At 32.9% G+C, this 21477-nt stretch overlaps 3 protein-coding genes across 4 annotated transcripts; 2 read left to right on the top strand and 1 right to left on the bottom strand.

The window, feature by feature from the left end:
• The first annotated feature begins 888 nt into the window (after window positions 1–888).
• Window positions 889–3084, top strand: RsfS312 (ribosomal silencing factor RsfS-like protein, 312). The gene is made up of 3 exons (XM_089707375.1): window positions 889–1324; window positions 1419–1679; window positions 2263–3084. Exons 1-3 carry the CDS (start codon window positions 1063–1065, stop codon window positions 2430–2432), a joined length of 693 nt encoding a protein of 230 aa, XP_089563501.1. The 5' UTR covers window positions 889–1062; the 3' UTR covers window positions 2433–3084.
• Window positions 2545–4757, bottom strand: CycY (cyclin Y). 2 transcript variants are annotated; one of them, XM_089707360.1, is made up of 2 exons: window positions 4648–4757; window positions 2545–4542 (listed from the first exon to the last, which is right to left on the bottom strand). In XM_089707360.1, the coding sequence occupies exon 2, from the start codon at window positions 4409–4411 to the stop codon at window positions 3401–3403; it is 1011 nt and encodes a 336-aa protein (XP_089563486.1). In that variant the 5' UTR covers window positions 4412–4542; window positions 4648–4757; the 3' UTR covers window positions 2545–3400. The 2 variants fall into 2 exon arrangements, with proteins under 2 accessions (XP_089563486.1, XP_089563492.1); XM_089707366.1 differs by having other exon boundaries at window positions 2545–4538; window positions 4648–4734.
• Window positions 4758–5048: 291 nt separating this feature from the next.
• Window positions 5049–18555, top strand: LOC149490661 (uncharacterized). The gene is made up of 22 exons (XM_089710294.1): window positions 5049–5188; window positions 5270–7089; window positions 7172–7385; window positions 7659–7806; window positions 8136–8248; window positions 8343–8428; window positions 8785–8899; window positions 9657–9719; window positions 10103–10226; window positions 10921–11018; window positions 11107–11181; window positions 12220–12272; window positions 12420–12607; window positions 14636–14805; window positions 14882–15106; window positions 15352–15584; window positions 15916–16126; window positions 16265–16499; window positions 16847–16994; window positions 17431–17591; window positions 17907–18118; window positions 18389–18555. The coding sequence occupies exons 2-22, from the start codon at window positions 5273–5275 to the stop codon at window positions 18497–18499; spliced, it is 4800 nt and encodes a 1599-aa protein (XP_089566420.1). The 5' UTR covers window positions 5049–5188; window positions 5270–5272; the 3' UTR covers window positions 18500–18555.
• The last annotated feature ends 2922 nt before the right edge of the window (window positions 18556–21477 follow it).

Here is a 21477-nt window from a genome sequence, read left to right as displayed (position 1 = left end):
CCGATTTGAAAAATTCTTTCGGTGTTAGATAGCGCATTTATCGAGGAAAGCTATAGGCTATACCTATATCATCACGCTAAGACCAACAGGAGCGGAGCAATGCGGGTGAAACCGCGGGGAACAGCTAGTCATCTATAACTCTTAAAACTCGGAACTAAATGATTTTTAATAGTTTTTGAATACATTTTGAGAAAAGTCTTTGATAATAATATGTAGTAAATCTCATTTTATACGTTTATTCGAAGTAAAAATTCTGTTTATATGAATTCTTATCTAATACATAATATTATAGCCTATCCGATAATTAATAAACCTTAACTTCGTTGCTTCAACCAGTGCCTTACCTTTACTCTTTATTTACTTAATATAATTATTATATAGGTACGAAAAACTAAGTTAAGCTAAATCAAAGAATAGTAACTGGATAGACCTGTGGGATAGACTATTACATATAGCATCAAATATTAATTAAATACATAATAATAAGAAGGATATTATTATATACCTACACCAAATTAATTCCTTTGGACGAACGGCGTCTGCTTGAATCCGATGATAACGATTTTTTTAAGCATTCTGATTCCAGGTTTAAAGTTGGTAGTTAATTTGAAACAAATTATAAATTATTTGAGTGGTAGGTATTGCATTTATTGATATAAACAAAGGGAAGACGAATGTGTAAACAGTGAACGCGTCGACATTCATATACACAGTTCATATACGAATGTTCATCATTTTAAATATCGTCAAGTCACGAGGCTAATAGCACATGAGTAGAAAGACGGTAGCGGACACGAATGTGTAAATGCACCTTAACATGATATTATCTACACCACAGATCTACTCTCAAAATGACTTTCGACGGAACCAGACGGAACAGACGAGTGACGACAGACGTCAGATCGTGTGTCATATTTATAACCTAAAAATTTGCTTTGTTTACAAAAACAACCACTGAGCAAGTACTATAGAAAACAACGGATATTTATTCTAACCTTACCAGTGAGCTTTCTAAAATCTTGTATTCATATTTACATTAATTACATTAATATTTCTATAAGGATGTTGAAAATATTAAGGAGAAACGTAAAAACTTTATTAAATTATCAAAGTGTTGTTGAATCAAAAAGACCATTTTACTGTGGGGTTTGTTTAAATAATCCTAGAAACCCTCCAAATAAGCCTTCACCGGGTATAGCTAGTAAATATCAAATTCTATCAGAATCTAACTCGCCTGTTATTGAACATACAGCAGATGAAAACTATAGTATGGAAAATAATTATCCAATACTTAGTGACGAGTTTGATGGCATAAATTTAGAACGTGAGTACATATTTTATGATACAAAGGTTAGATTAATATATTTAAATAAAGTGTACATTATTTTCTGCAAGTTCATACTTTTTACATATTTTAGGAGGCAAAAATGGTGTATTTGACATAGAGGACTTAGTGGAACTACTGCAAAGAGAAAACTCAAAAGATATATTTGTTGCTACTGTGCCAAAAGAAATAAACTATGTAGAATATATCTGTGTTGTTAGTGCCAGAAGTAAGAGACATATTCAGGCATTAGCAGAATTCGTAAGGAAGGTTTATAAGAGAAAATGTAATAAATCTGATCACATACCTAGACTAGAAGGTAAAAATTCTGATGAATGGATTGCTTTAGACTTAGGTAAGTTTATTTTTAGAAATTTAAAAAAAAAGTTATGCTACTGTTGGGCCGAAACAATGTTCGTAAAAATTGTAATCTTATATAGTACTAGCGGTCCGCCCCGGCTTCGCCCGTGGTACATATTTCGCAATAAAAGGTAGCCTATGTTCTTTCTCAGGGTCTAAAGATTGTCTGTGCCAAATTTCATCAAAATCGGTTAAGAGGTTTATGCGTGAAAACAATACATACATACATAATTACATAATTACAAACTTTTCCTCTTTATAATAGTATTAGTATATTAGTATAGATTGCAACATATTTTCATATTATTTATGTATACTTAATTATTATTATAATATAATATGTTCATGTGTTAACAAATTACTTTTGCTGCCAATTCCGACAGTGCAAATTTTTATTCAATTCAATCTATTTACTATTTTTGAGTAGATACATTTTTCTGAATGTTATTTAATGCATTTTCCTCAATTTTAGTAAATAGGTTTTACAAATCCCAAACACAATCATACAGTTCTTCATATGACTCACTCATTGGAACTTGACCAAGATAAGCTGTGCTAATATTTTTTCATAATTTCAGGTAATATAGCACTACACATATTCTCAGACAAAGTAAGACAGGTGTATGATCTGGAGACACTATGGTCAGTCGGGGGAGAGTTTGATAAACAGATAAACAAAAGCAGCGATGTTGTTGACATATTAGAAAATTACAGCTCATATTTGAAGGACCTGAAACCATTGGCTTAACTATATATAAACTAGTGTACTGTTTGTATTGTAGATATGTAAAGAAACCTAATGCAATAAGGAACATAATGTGTACTATGAAAGTAAATATCTAGTTACAATAAAAATCCCATTGAAAGTCTCATATAAAATGTTTATTCTCCTTAATTACAATTAAGATACAATATGTATGAATTCCGAATTACATAACTTAATCATAAAATAAAACAGTATAATTAAAATTAATCAATTCCTATATTGTACAGTTAAAACAAAAAAAAAAAATACTAGATGTATTGCCAACAAAAGTGATATAGATATTTGCCTATCTTAGTTATTGATTGACTAAGTTTACATATTTCACTTTGATTACAAAATAATTTGGCATAATCAATACACATCCTACGTCCAATCTAAATGCATGTTTAAATAATTTTAAAAGAAATGACTAATACATTTACACCACAATCACAAATGCCTTATTTCAGTCAAAAGACAATTTTTCCAATACTATTAATAATCTAAATATACTAAGCAACACAGCTTTGGAAGCAATCTATCAATATTAGTGCTTCTTATTTATAAGAACTTATAATAAACTGGAAGCATATTGTAAAAAGAAAAAAGTCAGTGACAATTAGTATGGGTATAATACAAAAATATTGGACCACAATTTACAAGTCTTTCATTTAAAGATTATCATCATTATATAAAACTGATTGAAATTGTAAAGAGATCAGATCATTAATCTCAAATAATTACAAATGTTTCTATAATTGAATTAATAATTCATAATATTTTAAATAAACCAACAATACTCCCTGTAGATCGCTATGTACTGGCATAACAAATCTCAAGGTCCTGTAAGAAGCAAGTCTACATAATTTTGTTTTGTTAAACTGGTGCAAAAGTTTTAAAGACATTACATATATTATTTTTGGATCCAAATTTTAACTTAGCAATTACGAATCAGGAAAATGTTTACAAAATTATGACAGTATGGCAACACTGCGTCTGACTCCAGCACCAGAATTAACATTGTCTAAACTAGACCACTTCTTTATACCGTTTTTAACAACCTCGGCTGCAATCTTATCTTCCATAACTCTAGACATTGCTTCTAACTTTTGTGCTCTTTCCTTACTCAAGGGCTCACTGGGAAAAGCTAAGTCATTAGCTTCTGCTAGTGTGCGCAGATCAAAATAATACTTTGCATATACACTTGACGGTACATTTATGTTAAACTGTAACATTTCTAAAAATTGCCTCTCCAATTCATTCATATCTTCCACTGTGATATCCTTTAAAATTTGGCAGTAATCTACATTCCACACTGCTTGATCATCCCATACTTTACTTGCAAGTAATATTGCTCCCAATACTATTCTTTTCCAATTGGATGGGGCAATATCTAACTCTGCACAAATGAGAAGTCTTTCCAAATACACTAGAGTAATAATAGCACACTCAGCTGTTAATTGGGCAGCATTAAACAGTGTTCGAACAAACTTGTAAATTTGTTTATGTTCAGGATTATACTTATCATAATCATCACTCACGCCATCTTTACTTAAAGGATGTAATTTTTCATCAAAAATGTCTAATCTACGTTCAGAAGTTCGATTCTTTATGTGGTAGTAGATAGCGAGTGCCACACACTTTACAGTATTTTTTAAGTTAGGTTGAGATACAGTACTATCATCTAAATATATAGTAGAACAGGAACTGCTTTTTTTCATCTTATTTTCGGCTATTTGGTGTTGACTTCGTTTTCTCGTGATACCGTTTTCGATCGAAGCCTTCGACCTTTCCATGAAAATGGTCCCAGCAATAGGATCTTGAGAAGGATCAATGTCACCATCGTCAGGTTCTCGTTCGCTGATGTGCTGTATATTATTGGAGCTAACTTCTCCTTCGGGAAGGTAATCTTCTAGTTTTACAATATCCTTCCTGATTGGTGATGGACTACGATAGCAACAACAACTATTTTGGTTACCCATGGTCGTAAAGATTAATTATCTGCAAATATGTTTATTCTCGTAGATATTTTATCATTCTGTAAGTATTAACATACATCGAGACACAAAATATAGTGTCAAACCGCAAGTGTGACATAAAAGACCCATACTATCTGAAACAAAAGGAATTATATATCATTACACATACTAGGGAGGTAGAAAAACTGCCAATTTTTGAATAGTATTTGTATTTGGGATTGGTAAAACTAAAATCTTACCTTAACATTTTAGGATATAAGAAAATTATTAAATTTAAAATAAAACTACAAATTAAACGCCTGTCAGAATCAAGTGCATTTTTACATTTGACAGCATCAGCAATCAGCATTCAGCATAGATAGATCATAGAAGATATGCAAAGAGCAGGTAGCGTAGAATAAAATAAAAAAATACACAAAACAAAATTATCTGTGCTTCTGTGATAAAATAATTTTTATATTATATCGTTTAAAATAATACCCGCTTTTAATGTTTAAACTATGTATAAACTGGATTGATTAGGTACTTGCATGTGTGCGCCACTGAGTCGCATTATGCTCTGTAATTGGAAAACAGCACGAAAACAGCCACTGTGTGGCTGTGTTGATATCTATGGAGCAATTTTGATAGTCTGTAATCTTTATCTGTATCCATGTATGGAAATCTATAAATTATAATCTGTGCATAATGGCGGCTTTCGGCTTGTGTTTTTTGTGCTAAGTCGCGGATGTTTGGTTATATTTTTTTGTGTTGAATCGTTGATTTTATTCAATAATAATTGTGAGTGCCGTTTCAACATAATTTAAGTTGATACAGTTTATTGATTTACTTTTTTAATAATTCATTTTTTCATATTTGCAGGCAATGCGTCGTAGGAGTGATAAAGCAGCTACCAAAAAGGCAAAAGCATCGCCTGAAAAAAAAGAAAAGGAAAAACCAGAAAAATTGAAACGTACCAGAAGTAGGCGCAGAAAACAATCATCTTCATCTGAAAATGAACCTGTCGAAGAAAGTGTTTCCAAACAAATAAACGAAGTTTCTGAACCTGTTCCGGAAGCAGTCCCGGTCGTTGCAAAGGAAGAGAGTCCAGAACAGTCTCAAGAACAGGTATGGCAGGTAAAAGCTGCTGATACTTCTGATGGGGGCGAGATACAAAAACTTAAAATATGTCTTACTCGTCCTCCATCCACTCCTGAAAGAGTTGACAGGTCTCCACGAAGCAAGAGAAAGCATTCGCGCGCTACTAGTTCTAGTGATACGCCTAGTGTTGAAAGTGAAGAAAAAAAGAAACCGAAACATCGTACTAGAAGGTTTACAGCAGAAGCAAAAGATTCTCTAGAAAAAAGTTCATCTGTTCATAGTGATGAGATGGAGAATGAGAGTCAAGCACAACCTTCAACAAAATCCGATTCTGATATAAGTCAAAGTAATGAATCAAAAGAAACAAAGGAAACTACATCATATGAGACACCAATGTCAACAACAAACGATGATAAAGATGAAAAAACTGAAACATCAGAAACAGTTAAAAGTGAAGCATTAAATCAGGATAAGGATGAACAGGATAAAATATCTGATGCAGATACAACTGTAGCTTCTCCTAAACAGCAAGAGGAGGTGACTGCTTCTCCAGAGAAGAAAAGTCCTATAAGGAAACGGAGCTCCTCACTTGAGAAATCTGAAGTACTGGAATTACATGCTGAGGATAGTAGGTGTGAATCGTCTGACTTTAATGAACCTCAGGAAGAAGACTCAAAGGACACAAGTGTGAAGCCAAAGGACAAAGAGATCACAGAAGATTCTAATAAGGTAAGTATTAATGAACCAGAAAATGAAGTTTCAGGGAAAACTGAGTCTACTACTGAGGTTCAAACTACTGATACTAAAAATGATGTTGTAGAGGTAAGCAATGAGGAAACAAAAAAAGAATCTGTCAACACACAGGAGATGCCCAGTGAAGCAATGGAAGTTGAGGATAATAAACAGGATACAACAGTTGAGGGCAATGAAGAGCCTGACAATGTGGAAAAACCATGTAATATACAGGAAATTGAAGAAAACAAAACAGAAAACCAAAAGAGAGAAGAGATTCAAAAAGACACAGAAGTTGCTAAGCCCTCTGAAGAAATTTCTAATGGCCAAGCAACATCTATAGTGATCAACAGAAAGAGGCGATGGGGGTCTCGCCCCAGTAAACTTACAACCCAAAAGTCTTTAACAATATCAACTGACATTCTAAAAGAAATAATACCAGATGTGAAACCAGCAGAATTTGAAGAAGTTATTGAGGAGAGGAAACATAAACGAATTGGAGTTCCCGAAAGAATTGAGAGACCAGTATTGCCAAAAATTGTAATTGACAACACAGAAAATGTGGAACGAAATAAAAAAGAGTCTGATGATAAGGATAAGGAGAATATTGGAGAGAAAAAGTCTTCAGATTCACAATTAGTATCATCCAGAAAAATATCAATTGTAAAGGACAATGACAGCATTATTGCCCGACCGCCGAGTCCTCCCAGGCATAAGCAATCAAACATTTTGTTCATAACAAATCTGGTCAGACCATTCACATTACCACAGCTCAAGAACTTGCTACAAAGGACTGGAAGGATATCTGAAAATGGCTTTTGGATTGATAAAATCAAGTCAAAATGCTTTGTTATATACGAGAATGAGGAGTAAGTTTTAATTTCTTAAATGTTTATGTATTTGTTTGATATTTATAGCACTTTATATCTAATATAAATATTCAATTTTCAGTCAAGCTGTGGAAACAAGACATGCTCTACATGGGGTGACTTGGCCAGTATCAAATCCTAAAACATTACAAGTTGACTTTTCTACTCAAGAGGAATTTGATAAAGCAAAGGCCAATGAAGATACAGATAATGCTAAAGCGTCCACAATCCCAGGAACGGTAGAAGATTGGCTTCGGGAACAAGATATGAAAAGAGAAAAAGGAGAAATTGTTTCTGTAAGTATTTACAACTTGTGCTATTATAAGTGAAAAATATACTATTATTAGTACAATAAAGAAATATTATATAACACATCTACATGGCTCATCAAGTTTCTGAGACAATAATTTTAAATTTCTCCTTGTAACGGTATAAGAGATTTTCTGACAAATAATGAATTTTACATTCAAGTTCATAGCAGAGGGATAATTGCTTAAATTATGTAATTATAATAAGTGTAAATATGCTCATAATCATATAATGTTAAATACCAAAATTTTTATTTTTAGGACCGCCCATGGGAACGAAAAGTGGCAACACGCGAGTGGGATCTTGGCAAAAACGATAAGAGCAAGGAAAAGGACAAGTTCCAAAGAGAAGAACGGCCACTAGAGAAAAGAAGACCCCATCGCTCCCCTGAAAGAAGTCCAGAACCAGGTAAGGTGAAATAATAAAGGACACCACTTTTATTTAGAGCAAAGCGAATGAAATCTACAATACTTAATTAAGTGAAATCTGAATGAGACTCAAATATTGATGTTGGAAAGCTGAGTGTATTTTGAGTCATTTCTTAATTTTTAGATACAAATAACCCTAAAGGAAGGTAGATGTTATTTGATTTAATGAAATTAAATTAACTTTAATTATAAATACACATATAAACAAAAAAAAAATAACTCAAAATTTTAATGCTCATATCTCTTACTAAAACCAAACAAATTCAGCCTAATTATATAACTTAATGGAGCTCATTGTTGTTACTTTAGCACGGAAGTTCAAAAAGAAGGAAGAGGAAGCGCCAGCGAAACTTTTGGATGATTTGTTTAGAAAAACGAAGGCTACTCCTTGCATATATTGGCTACCACTTTCTGCTGAAACGGTAACTATTAATTCAAATAATGTGGCTTGCGAAGTGAGATGGTTTTAAATAAATTCTAAATTTTTCTCTTACTTGCATTATAATTGCGTTTCAGATTGCAGTGAAAGAAGAGCAACGTAGACAACACATGGCCGAATTTGAGCGACGAAAGCAGGAGCGTCGCCAGCATCGCAGACACTAGCATGGTCCGTCCCACACACTCACATTGTCATTACACTGTACTCATCACACACACACACACTCATTTCAGACTAACCGCAAATAAAACATTTACACATACAAATAACCACCCGCTCATTGTTTTTTCTTTCTTGCATTCACATTTCTTTCCAGGTACCTATAGCAATACTGTCTCAAAGACAATCGTATCAAAATAAGGTTTAATTTTTAGAAGATTTCCTTAGATGTATTTAAGTTAGTAATAAATAAACTAGAAAAGGAAAATGCGAGAGTGGCGCTGATTGTTTGAATTTATTTTAACGAAATGTTATAGAAAGGCACGCTCGGAGGAAATCCTATCATTTGATCGGTCGGAGTATCGCCGACCGTTGGGAGCTGCGGGAGATGCCCGTTGGCCGACAGTGCCGCGTCGCTGCTGTCATGTGTTGTTTCATTCTGCAGCTCGAAGGATCGATTCAGATTATGTATCAGGTTTATTGATGACGATCTTATGATTCAGAGTATAAAGTTGTTCAATGGAGGAAATGGTGGACGATTTTTTTTCTACAATTAGTCGACGAACATCGAATGACGTCATGGGATTTAATCAAGAATATTTAATTATTTGTAATACATATGTTGAGTATTTTGGAGTTTTGGTTGGAGACTGGATATACGGAATATGGATGGAGCAAAACTTGAAGTTATTATTGAATGTAGGAAGAAGATATTATAATTTGTATGGGAAGATTTCTCGTATGTAACATTATTCTTGAAACTAATGTTCAATAAATGTTTCCTGTGACAAATTTAGTTTTTTTTTCTCTCTTTTCCTGAGTTTAAAAATATACACCTTGTAAAACAATAGTTAAGTACAGTAGTTTTGTAATAATAGTAATTAGTTTTTTATCATGTTACATTCCACCAGTTACCTAAGATTAGAAAGATAAAATGTCTTTAGTTTTTTTTTTCATTTATTAAAGATGTTTGTATTCTAGTACAATATTTAATAGAATCAAACAGCAGTTTTGCAATTACCTGTTTATAGTTACCTCTATGTTAATATTTTGATAATTCCTTTTAAGATGCAGTCTTTGTCATTACAATAATTGATACAGAATATTATAATATTAAAGAGATAGCTTATCGATTCGGCCTAATGACAAGGCTTTAATATTATTACACCTATTTATCGATATCATGAGATAATACACAGTATCTTGGGATAAGAGGATAATTCTATTGATAGGTTTATGGAGCAGTTGCGTTGACGGCGTATTACCGTCAACCACTGTGTTGTGATATCAAAATGGTAAGAACATAACAAATATATATATTTTTTACACAGTAAATACCAAATTCTGACTCATAGAGTTCATCATCAACATAAAAAATATAAACTTAAAAAGTTATGACCATAAGACGTTAAACGTTATTATGAACCTTGCTCTAATCTAATCTGACCATTTAAATTTGTTCAAAATCTTAGGTGGCAATACTTTGATATTTAAGGACAACAATATTAAAAAGATTTAAAGCCTATACACAAAGTATGTAGTTTGAACTGTACCTGATTGCCAACAGGATAAAAAAATATGAAAGGAATTTAATTTTGGTCTAACTATAGATATTTTAAACCATGTGGGAAAGTCATTAGATAAATGTTAATAATGTTATTATAAACATGGTCCCTAGATAGGTATATGGTGCTTCTGTGTGGTGCTGCTGGCTTCCGCAGCAGCACAAAACCCATTTACCCTCGAAGAATTTGTCACTGGACAATTCTCCCAGAGAGGATTCACGGGGAGATGGATTTCCGGTAAGTTTAACTACTAATATCTAAGGGCATAGATTTGAAATCAATAATTCTGACAATAGTCTTGCGGCTGCTACCAGATTGTTAAGTAAAAATTATCAATATGCATCTACTTCTATACCTACTAGTTAATAGTTAATACTACAAATAAAATAATATATTGTTTTTCATTTAATTAAATAAGCAAAGATAGACTAAGCTCGTATTGAGAGTGGAGCCTAGTGTATAGGGCTCTTGTCATTACATTTGCGTTTACACCGGTTCAAAAACTATTAGTAAAATTCTGTTGAGAAATGATTGAGTGACAGACAGCCAGACATAATATGTATCTGCAAAGAACATACGCAAAGTCTGTCTTCTGCTTTATGTATTTTGGCGACCTCTGCCTTCTGGTGGCAAAAATAGCTCGGTTGTGCTTCTCTCTATCTACCCTAGTGCCAGTTCTGATTTCAGCTCAAATTTCTACTGTTTCGATGATGATAGTGCAAGTAGAATAGTTTTGATTATACTGGTCTAATATTTTATTCTACAGTTAGTAGAATAGATTAGGCCAGTAAGTATTTTAAATTACTCGTTCTCCACCCTTGCAATAAGATTGGAATTATTTTATATATGTTATTTTTTTTCAATTTATTGTCTAGGATTTTTTCATAATCCTTTAATCGAAATTGATTTTACCTGTTTTTTATAATTTCAGACACGGAATTTACCTTCACGATACCAGGTGAAGCCGGTATTAATGTTTTTGATGTGCCAACCCTGCAAAGCAGGGTGCTTGTATCTGGAGAACTTATGGTTCGTATAATCCTGTAACTATATACCGTATATTATTAATCAATATATTGTTTTAATAATAATTGTACTAATATGATGTTACTTTCAGGGTTTTCTGAACACAAGCAACCCAATATTATCAGCGGATAGACAATACATTTTAGCTCCCAGCGAGGTTGAATCTGTAAGTCCATATACAGGGTGTCCCACTGTTGCTATACTAAGCTCAAAGGAGGTTATAGTTTTGCATACGCTGAGTTCGTAAAAAATACTTATAAAATTCCAGACGCATTTTTTTTTCAAATAGACGAATTCTTAAAACTCTATGTGTACACTCATAACAAGCAACCCGCCCAACTTTGCCACTAGCACGTGAGTTATCGTTTAAGATTATGGTTTCATAGACAAAATGCTCACATTAGCGAAGCGGTATATGCCGGCTGCACCACGCTAGAGAAGAAAACATGGATTTTCAGGAAAAATTCAGCAAAAAATTTTTTGACGTAATTTTGTTTTTTAAGTATTTTTTACGTGATCAGTGTATGCAAAACTACAAGTTCCTTCGCGCTTAGTATACCAATAGTGGGACACCCTGAATATATATATATATATATATATTTCCAAAATAAAGGTTTACTCATAATTATTTATATTTTACGTTAAGCGACGTAGTTATTATTATTTTTATATCACATCTTACATTTTTATTTGGTCAATACTATTTCTTTTCATTACCATTCCTTATTAAATAGTTCCCACTAATATTAAAAGCCATATAATATTAGATATCTTTATCAACTAGTTATTGTATACTGTATGTCAGTAAATAATATCATAGATAAGATTAAATTATTCATTTATTACACAAGGTCTTATCGAACTTCGAATTAATGAATTTTTTCGTGATATAGGTATCTATAGCAAATTGTTTATTTCTAGAGATATTGGTTAAGTACCAGTCTCATGTTGCATAAAATGCATTAGGGAAAGCAGCAAGGATTCATTTTGCAGCTGTGAAGGCTATGAGTTTATTATTTCATATATTATGTTTCCGGTTTCCCATAACAATAACGAGACCCTCAGCAATGCTGTATCGTAAATCGTTATGTCAGTTATATATCCATTGACCATACGCCATCTGTTGTCCACATCTCAAGTACTTAGTCTACTATAATAACACATGTTCTAACATAAACATGCTCTAAATATTAAATGCTTTTAGGTATATCGTTACTCGACGACAGCGCGCTATGCACTCTATGAAATTGCCACAGGGTAAGTGAATTCATACCATAAAGCAATCCGATACTTTGATATCAGTTTGAAATATCTATATAAATAGACTCGCTTCTTATGTAAGTTGATATTTGACATACGTGTTCCTAATATTTATATTATATTAAAAAACAAAATCTTTTACAGCGGTGTTACTAACATAGCGAACCACCAACGTCTCCAATTATGTATTTACGGAGGTGGTCACTCACTTGCGTACGTGCTTGATAATAATTTGTATTATCTTCCTGAAAACTCAAACCAACCCATCCAGATTACCACTGATGGTATCCCTGGAGTTATTTATAATGGCCATACTGATTGGGTGTATGAAGGTAAGAAGTTGAGCTTTAGTACCCATGATTATAAAGTTCAAAGTCACATACTCTTCTTTTCTCATTATGTCTTTTTCTCCGTATTCTACAGATTGATTAGATTCTTCTTAGTTACTTATTAAAGAACAAGTCAATAACTGCGTTAAAAACAACCGACTTCAAACTTGCACTTGCAACATTTACAAATACAGACAAAAATGCTCATAAAATAAAAACTACTGGGCCTTTCCGAATAAAATTTTTATGGGACCAATTCGACACCATCCCGCATCGAACAAAAAAAGAATCACGTAAATCGGTTCAGAAACCACGGAGTAATCGGTGTACATACATAAAAAAAAACATACTGGCCGAATTGATAACCTCCTCCTTTTTTTGAAGTCGGTTAATAATGTGTACCTATAAAGCTTAGATGGATGTTATTGTTTCCATTTTCTGCAGAAACGAAAATTCGCAACCAATTGATCATAATCATATTAGACTGGGGTAGATCCCTTTAAAAATAATAAAAAGTGCAAAAAAATCGCAGTCGGATGAAACCCATTAGAAAAGGAGGGGAATATGATGAAAATAAAAGGAAAAATAAATTACGGTCAATCCGAGTTCGGGAAGTGGGAGGGGGGAGCTTTTAAGAGAAAAAAATGGTTTCTCTTGATTTCCGACAAAACTATAAGTCCTACGGAAAAAAGTTCAATGGCAAAGTTGTAGGTAATAAAAATATCTACAACTATTGTATTTACAATGTTTTCACATAACCTCAAAATCTAGGTGAAAAATTCAAAAAACCAAGTTGTTGGTTTTTTATTTTTATCTACTTCAAAATTTTTTTTTTTCTTCGAAATTTGGTGGAAACTTACTTTATTATGTCCCAAATACACTGTAATTTATTTGATTGAAAATATTTATTTTTTTCACCTTATTTTGAATTAATACCAAAAAAACAACCTAATTTTCAATCGAAAAGTCACCCGTCAAAATATCAGCTTTTTTCAAAAACTTGGGGTGCCTTTTATTCATTGAAATCTCTACTTTCATATGGTGTAAAAAAAAATAAACACCACCATAGTAAATGTTCTCAGGAAATGCATACAAACAGCGTGATAATGAGCTTTTACTAAATCAGGCACACTTCTCGAACTCTATATCTTCCCTTGTATCGGCTTTTCGGTAATATTTCGAAAGAAAAAAAATTATCTGTTCTAAGTATAATATTTTACAGCATATTCAAAAGCAAAATGATGCCGATAAAAACATTTCAGGTAGTTTGAGAAGTGTGCCTGATTTAGTAAAAGCTCATTTTCACACTGTTTGTATGCATTTCCTGAGAACATTTACTATGGTGGTGTTTATTTTTTTTTACACCATATGAAAGTAGAGATTTCAATGAATAAAAAGCTTTCCAAGTTTTTGAAAAAAGCTGATATTTTGACGGGTGACTTTTCGATTGAAAATTAGGTTGTTTTTTTGGTATTCATTCAAAATAAGGCGAAAAAATAAATATTTTCAATCAAATAAATTACAGTGTATTTGAGACATAATAAAGTAAGTTTCCACCAAATTTCGTAGAAAAATAATAAATTTTGAAGTAGATAAAAATAAAAAACCAAAAACTTGGTTTTTTGAATTTTTCACCTAAATTTTGAGGTTATGTGAAAAAATTGTAAATAAAAAAGTTGTAGTTCTTTTTATTACCTACAACATGGCCATTGAACTTTTTTCCGTAGGACTTGTAGTTTTGTCGGAAATCAAGAGAAACCATTTTTTTCTCTTAAAAGCTCCCCCCTCCCGCTTCCCAAACTCGGATTGACCGTAATTTATTTTTCCTTTTATTTTCATCATATTCCCCTCCTTTTCTAATGGGTTTCATCCGACTGCGATTTTTTTTTGTTTCAAAAATTATCTTCTCTAGTCTATATCATCTAGCTCTGAATATAAGTAACGCATAATTTAAAATACTACTTGCAATTAGTCATATGAATTAATATAAGTAATAAAACAATGTATTACAACATTTGTTTTTATTTTCAGAGGATGTAATGTATACAGGTCAAGCCACATGGTTCTCTCCTGATGGAAGATACTTAGCTTTCGCCAGCTTCAATGATACGCTCGTTGAAACATATTCTTACTACTACTATGAAGACAAAAGTGACCCAGATGATTTGTATCCGGAATTAGTTGATCTCAAATATCCCAAGGTAAGTAACATAACAGTGAAATATTTTTTCATGAAATATCACAATATACCTACTATTGATATGCTTTAAATTTTAGGTCGGTCGCACTAATCCAACGGTGACGCTTCGTGTTGTTGACTTGAGTGTGATTCAAAATAATGTAAATTACATAGTAATGGAGGCGCCAGGAGAAGTGACTGATGACCATATTCTGGGCGGTGTGACTTGGCCCACAGCAACAGAAATCGCAGCTCATTGGTTGAACAGGCGTCAGAATCAGACTGTACTGAGGATTTGCAACGTTCAGACATTAGTTTGTGAGGTGAGTACCTACTTAAATAGAAATACATTTTTTTGGTGTAAGGCGTTATTTTTTAATATTTATATTTGTAATATGTAAATATCCTAGTAGTATCCTAGTAATGTCCTAGTATAATATTTGTTCTTATAGTTCAGTTTTAAAGTTATTTTTCCCAATCGTTAATATTTCCTAATCTTTAACTGTAATCTTTCTTGATTCACTCATCAAACAGTAGGTACCTACAAATCAGACTTAATATTTTATAGAATGAACACCGCGAGCAACCAAACGGTTGGGTGCCCATAGCATTACCTCGCTTCAGCAGTAAAGGCGACTATTACGTATCCACCCGCTGGTCGCTACAACAAGCAGATGGAAAGGCGTGGCAACACTTGTATGTCACTATGCGAGTTAATGGCACATTTGTGTCCAGTTCTGTGACTCCGGGAGCGAGGACAATTAATTCTTTTGTTGGTCTCGATGAAGATAACTTGGCATTGTGAGTTGATCGAGAATTTGTTGATGATTAATACATTTTTATTTTGTGTTTGTAGAGGGTTTGTATTTACACAGATGATAAATACTCGTTTTATTTTGATTTTGTAGAGCCTTCGTTTATACACAGATAAATATCGTTGTAAAAATTATTTTCTTTCCATAAAAATTTATCATGATCTCGTGCCGCAGTATGATTTCACTAAAACCTAAACTATTTTTAATCTAAATATACCTTTTATATCCTTTAGTTCCTTTTTTGTATAAATTTTAGTTCCTCTTAAATAATTTCATCATCTAAAATACATGTCTTTGAAGAAAAGCATTTCTTTCAGCTACTACACAAGCACGGTAGAAGGTAAGCCCTGGCAGTCCGGGGTGCACATAGCGGGCTCCAGGATTGGTTGTCTCAGCTGCGATATAGAGCTGCCAGATAAGGGCCCGTGCACATGGGCCACGGCTACCGCCAGCCAACGCGGCACGTACTTGACCATCACTTGCAGTTCCACTAATGAACCGTCTGCTACTTATATCTATGATCCCTTAGTGAGTACAATGTTTTTAACAGGTTTTTAAATTGAGTTTGGTAGATGGAAGAAGACGAACTGTATATTATTTAACGTGAACAAACCCCTTTCCTTTCTATTTTAGTCCAGATTCCAAACTTAATATTTACAATTTCAGAACAGAAAAATTCTGTACACTTGGGAAACAAACGAAATTGTCCGTGAGCGTCTAAAGTCTAAAGTGAAGCCAGTAACACTTATAACAACAGTGCCACTGCAAAATGGCCACCCCGCACCTGTAAGACTATTCCTGCCTCCAGGACTCGATCAGAATGGTACCACGAAATATCCCCTAGTGTTCTACGTGTACTCTGGACCCAATACTAACACGGTTTTCGAAACTTTTACCGTTGGTAAGTGGCTACACTTTGTGTTTTAGTGTTTGAAAATGAGTACAAAGTAATTTTTGTTTGGTGTGTAAAAAATTATGGGGAAGGGCATTTACATATTGTGTTTATGTTTATATTTTTTCTTTCACAAATTACTAAAATTACATGTCAGCATTGAATATCTTACTAATATTATAAACGTGAAAGTGGATTAGAATAGAAGGCTGTATGTATATTTGTTACTCTCTCACGCGAAAATAACTGAACGTATTTTAGGATACTTGGCAGTGATGTAACTTACGTAACTATAGAATATTGCCCAGAATTGTTTCTCTTAAGTTTTATTACTCAAAAAAATTATTTATGACCAGGTTACCACTCCTACTTGACCACGAATCGCAACACAATTTACATGTTGGCTGACGGTCGCGGGGCTGGACTCAACGGACAGGACATTCTGTATTCCCTCAATAATGCTCTCGGAACCGTTGAAATTGAGGACCATTCTGTTATTTTAAAGTAAGTGACATGTAATTTTAATTATACGAAGTGCGTACTATGTACTTTGATTTAAAAAACAAAATGGTACCGAGTGTGTATTGAGTGTACATTAGGTTTGATAAGGTTAGGTGAGGGCTTTAATATAAGTAAGGCAAATAATTTTTTTTAAGTCAAAATACATCGAGTTTAAAAATAAAACATAGTTTTAGATTTAGCTAAAAAGCTATTTTTAAATGGAATTTAAATCAATTATTTTTTATTACAAAGACTAAGTTATTCATTTCAAATATAATAAAATGTTAAAAATAACCAAACATTCATTCTTGAACGAATCACTCATTTATAAACAATTTAAGACTCAATTAAATACAACTAGTTCTACGCGCGCAAATGGTCAAGGTTTTTTTTAATAACCAATTGTTTGTTAAATAATATGTATTTTTTTTATTAACAGACAGGTTCTTAATCGCTACCAATTCATAGACCCCGAAAAGGTAGCTATTTGGGGCCACAGCTATGGGGGTTACGCGACCCTTCTAACTCTACTGCATGATGATGAGCATCTGTTCAAATGTGGGGTCTCTGGGGCTCCTGTCACTTCGTGGTTATACTACAGTAAGTTTTTGAAGCAGTAATAACTTTATAGACCTGTATTAATATTTGAAAAAGAAGCAAAAAAAACCGCGAAAGAGGCTACAATTTCATAAAAAAAACAATAGCAAAGAATAATATGTCTATCATAAGTCGGGATAATATTAAAATGAACAGCTTTCATAACTATCATCTATAAGTACTAGCAGATTGTTCATAAGTTTCAGTGTTATTTTTAATTTTATCATATGAGATTATGCAAGATTAGGCTCTCGATTCTGTCTTATTTTTCTTTAAAAAAAAAACATTTTCTTTAAATATAAAATTTCCTTCCCACAGATACAATGTACACAGAGCGGTACATGGGTCTACCAACCGCAGACGATAATCTAGCAGGCTACGAGCGCGGTGACGTCACACTCCTGGCGGATAAACTCCGCGGGCACGACTTCTATCTGATGCATGGAAATGCGGACGATAATGTACATTATCAAAACGCTGCGAAACTCATGAAGGCGTTGCAAGAGAAGGATATTCCTTTTGAACAAATGGTATGTATTTTGTTTATGTGTGTGGATATTATCAGTAAAGCCTTTAAACAGAAAAAGATGTAATAAACGATGAAAATGTTTTTTTAGAAACAAAAGTAAAAAGGTATAACGCAAGCATTTATATTTATATTTATGAGCTATTGTCAACAGAAATGACTAATGACAAATAATTATTAAATTGCATAAAAATATTCTACAAAGTACAAATAAGCCACTCCCTAAATAAATCAGATCGTGTGTCCATAAGTTTTATGAATTTTTTTTTTACAGTCATATCCAGACGAAGCCCACAGTTTGGTTGGTGTCAACATGCACAGATACAACACAATGAACCGTTACTGGGAGAAATGCATACAGGTCCCTGGTGAAATAGGGGCGTAATTTTAATATTTATTTAAACTTATAAAATTTTATACATGAATAAATCAGTTTTGTTATAGATTTGCAGTTTTATTTTCAAACAATTTAAACCAAACGATCTAATAACAAATAAGTGCATTTGACTGTTCTTGAACTAGTTTGTTACAATATCTTATCGTATTGTTGTCTCGAGTTTTTATACTTAAGACCATAAATAAAAGTAGTTGGACCTAGATAGCATTATGACTGTGATGTGACTATTTTTTTTTTATTATTTCAAAATATACATCACAGGAATGGATGAAAATATATCTAGGGCCGACGACTAATAAATAATTATTATGTTAATATAATGCATATTGTATTACAGTCTCTTGATCACCACTAGAAGCATCAAGGACCATTGAACGACTACTTGTATACAGTATACGAAATCTAACTGAAATCCTTTTACACAATCATGATTGATTGAGTTGTGCCAAATATTACAACTTTGTAAGTAGAATAAGATAATATTTTAAAGTTATTAGCAATCTGGGTGAAATGTTTTGGCTCAATATCCAAGGCCATAAATGGAAGTTATTTCGCGTAATGGTATCCGTGTGAACAAGTTTTTAATAGAATAATTGCCTTATATTCGTCGTCCTTGTAACTAGCAAAGTAACTTTTACTTCCACGTGTTGTGTCTACTGTGGATAATGCGATAAATCTGATCCACGGTACTTGAATTAGATCATTTATTTCGACCATGATTTGATAAGGAAATTGTATTTTAAAAACATGTTTCAATTTGTGTATACTGACGTATATATAGTTCATGCAATAAACTATGCAATGCTTAATGTATTTTTATTATAGAAAAAATAAAAAAAAAATTCTGAAAACACACAACATTATGCAGTACAAATATAAATAAATAATAACATTAACGGAATAACGCGTATAAATATTAAATATGCGTGCGTGCTTTTAGTACCTATTAGAAAACTGCATTGGCAATGAAAAATTTGGTTTCGGTTCTAAACAATAATTTCCCATTTCCAAGTAAATAGTGTTTAATATATCGAAATATTCACCTAAATATTAATACTAAGACGAAGTAGTCGTGCGTCTTCGTGCGTACATGATCAAGACATCAAAGCAAATATATCCACATGACATACCACTGTGTCCCAAATAGCCCATGCCCTATCACCTACAACATTAAATTATTAAGGATATGGATGATCACGATTGCCTTCTCTTTGTGTCACTATAATATATAATATTATACACTTATACGCAATCGTTGGGACCAGAGGTTGGCGCTCGAAGTGAAAGGGAGACCGGAGATTATACAATAGTATTACATGAGCGCATGCTTAGTGTGCATAATGATGGCAATAACAATTAATAATAGCCATGCTTTTATTGGAACTGCGAAATACGTACGTTTTACCAATATTCTTAAACTATTAAATAACTTTTATAAATTGTTTTGAAGATGAAAAAACCTTCCCACGGTTCTTCTTAAAAAAATACGAGAATTTGAACGGTATTTTTATTGGAGCAACTATGGCAAAAATAGGTTTTATTAATTTCTTTGCCATAATAAATTCGATACGTAGGTACCTATCATCATTACGCCAATAATCCAAACCGCGTCGGTTGTGTCAGTAGGTTATAATTGTTTGTATATTCGCCGCTACATCAGCACAGCCAGGAATTGATTGCAGCATGCCTCTCACCAAACAATTTGGCATGCAATATGTAATGCATTGTTAAACGCCTGACAAATATTATGAAGCGTATAATTTTAATACTTTTTAATGATTATTTATTGGGCAATTTGATAAATAATGTATTCACGCATGCAGTAAATTGCACCCAAAATGCGTTTGATTAATTATTTATGTAAGTGAAGAAATAGGTGTTTATACATTGCCAATAAAAGATACGACTTTTTGCACTATGTACTATCATTTAAATAATTGTGTTGTTAATATTTTTCGATATCATTGGTATTTGGTAGATACATAGGTACCTACCTACATCGCGGTTAGAATGGTAGAGCACAGAGGTTCGATGATCCAAGAGGAATGTTTAAAAAATGTTAAATTACAGGAACCATAAATATACCTATTAGGATGATAATGTTTTATACACAGGTTTTATAGCTAAGTAGGTAGAGGTTCTATATTTTAACAGTAGTATTTGCATATTCCTTCACTGAATCGATCGTACTAAACGGAATTCTACATACAAGAGAAATATATCAGCAAGTAGTCAAATAAGTACAAAGTTAAGAAATACATTTGCAAGCCAACTCAGTCAAAAGATCTGACCTCGTTGGCACGCTGGAGCTCCAAGTGCATAGTCAAATATGACAAATGGTCTATATGAGAGCAGTTAATGTTTAACATACATAATGTTATAAATTGCACGATACATGGAATTTTAATGACCTATATTTCCGGTAGGTGCAGTTGATGCAACAAAATGTATCTGTCACGAAAAAGATAATCCATACTAATATTATAAATGCGAAAGTAACTCTGTCTGTCTGTCTGTCTGTTACTCAATCACGCCTTAACTACTGAACCAATTTGCATGAAATTTGGTATAGAGACATTTTGATACCCGAGAAAGGACATAGGATAGGTTTTATCCCGGAAATCCTACGGGAACGGGTTTTTCTTTGAAAACGCGGGCGAAGCCGCGGGCGTAAAGCTAGTTTATAATATTTGTTTCAGAAAAGATACATAGGTATCTATTGTCCGGTTTACGCGGGCTTACATTTTAACAATCATTCGGACAGCGATCTCTTAAGCAAAATCATAATATTATTTGACCTTGACTCGACGATGGATTGTTTCGCAAACGATAAGAAAAAATATTGTGTATAAGGTGAAACTTCACTCGGTATGTAAGTAATGCAACAAGCGAGCTGCGCGACATCGTGAGAAGTGACGTGTACTTGCGGATTTTAGTTGCAAACTGTAAACTAATATAAAAACGTA

Source organism: Colias philodice, chromosome 2 (genome assembly GCF_061535455.1).
Source record: "Colias philodice isolate Cphi_HAF_F1 chromosome 2, ilColPhil1 Martin Lab GWU primary, whole genome shotgun sequence".
NCBI classification, from domain to species: domain Eukaryota; kingdom Metazoa; phylum Arthropoda; class Insecta; order Lepidoptera; family Pieridae; genus Colias; species Colias philodice.
The sequence above is the reverse complement of the archived record's forward strand: the minus strand, read 5'-3'. Positions and strand labels throughout refer to the sequence as shown.

Coding starts and splice junctions, on each gene's coding strand:
- RsfS312 (XM_089707375.1), top strand. CDS start 1,063: ATGTTGAAAATATTAAGGAGAAACGTAAAAACTTTATTAAATTATCAA. Junction 1,325..1,418: donor TGATGGCATAAATTTAGAAC/GTGAGTACATAT, acceptor TACATATTTTAG/GAGGCAAAAATGGTGTATTT. Junction 1,680..2,262: donor ATGGATTGCTTTAGACTTAG/GTAAGTTTATTT, acceptor TCATAATTTCAG/GTAATATAGCACTACACATA.
- LOC149490661 (XM_089710294.1), top strand. CDS start 5,273: ATGCGTCGTAGGAGTGATAAAGCAGCTACCAAAAAGGCAAAAGCATCG. Junction 15,585..15,915: donor GATGAAGATAACTTGGCATT/GTGAGTTGATCG, acceptor CATTTCTTTCAG/CTACTACACAAGCACGGTAG. Junction 16,500..16,846: donor TTTCGAAACTTTTACCGTTG/GTAAGTGGCTAC, acceptor ATTTATGACCAG/GTTACCACTCCTACTTGACC.
- CycY (XM_089707360.1), bottom strand. CDS start 4,411: ATGGGTAACCAAAATAGTTGTTGTTGCTATCGTAGTCCATCACCAATC.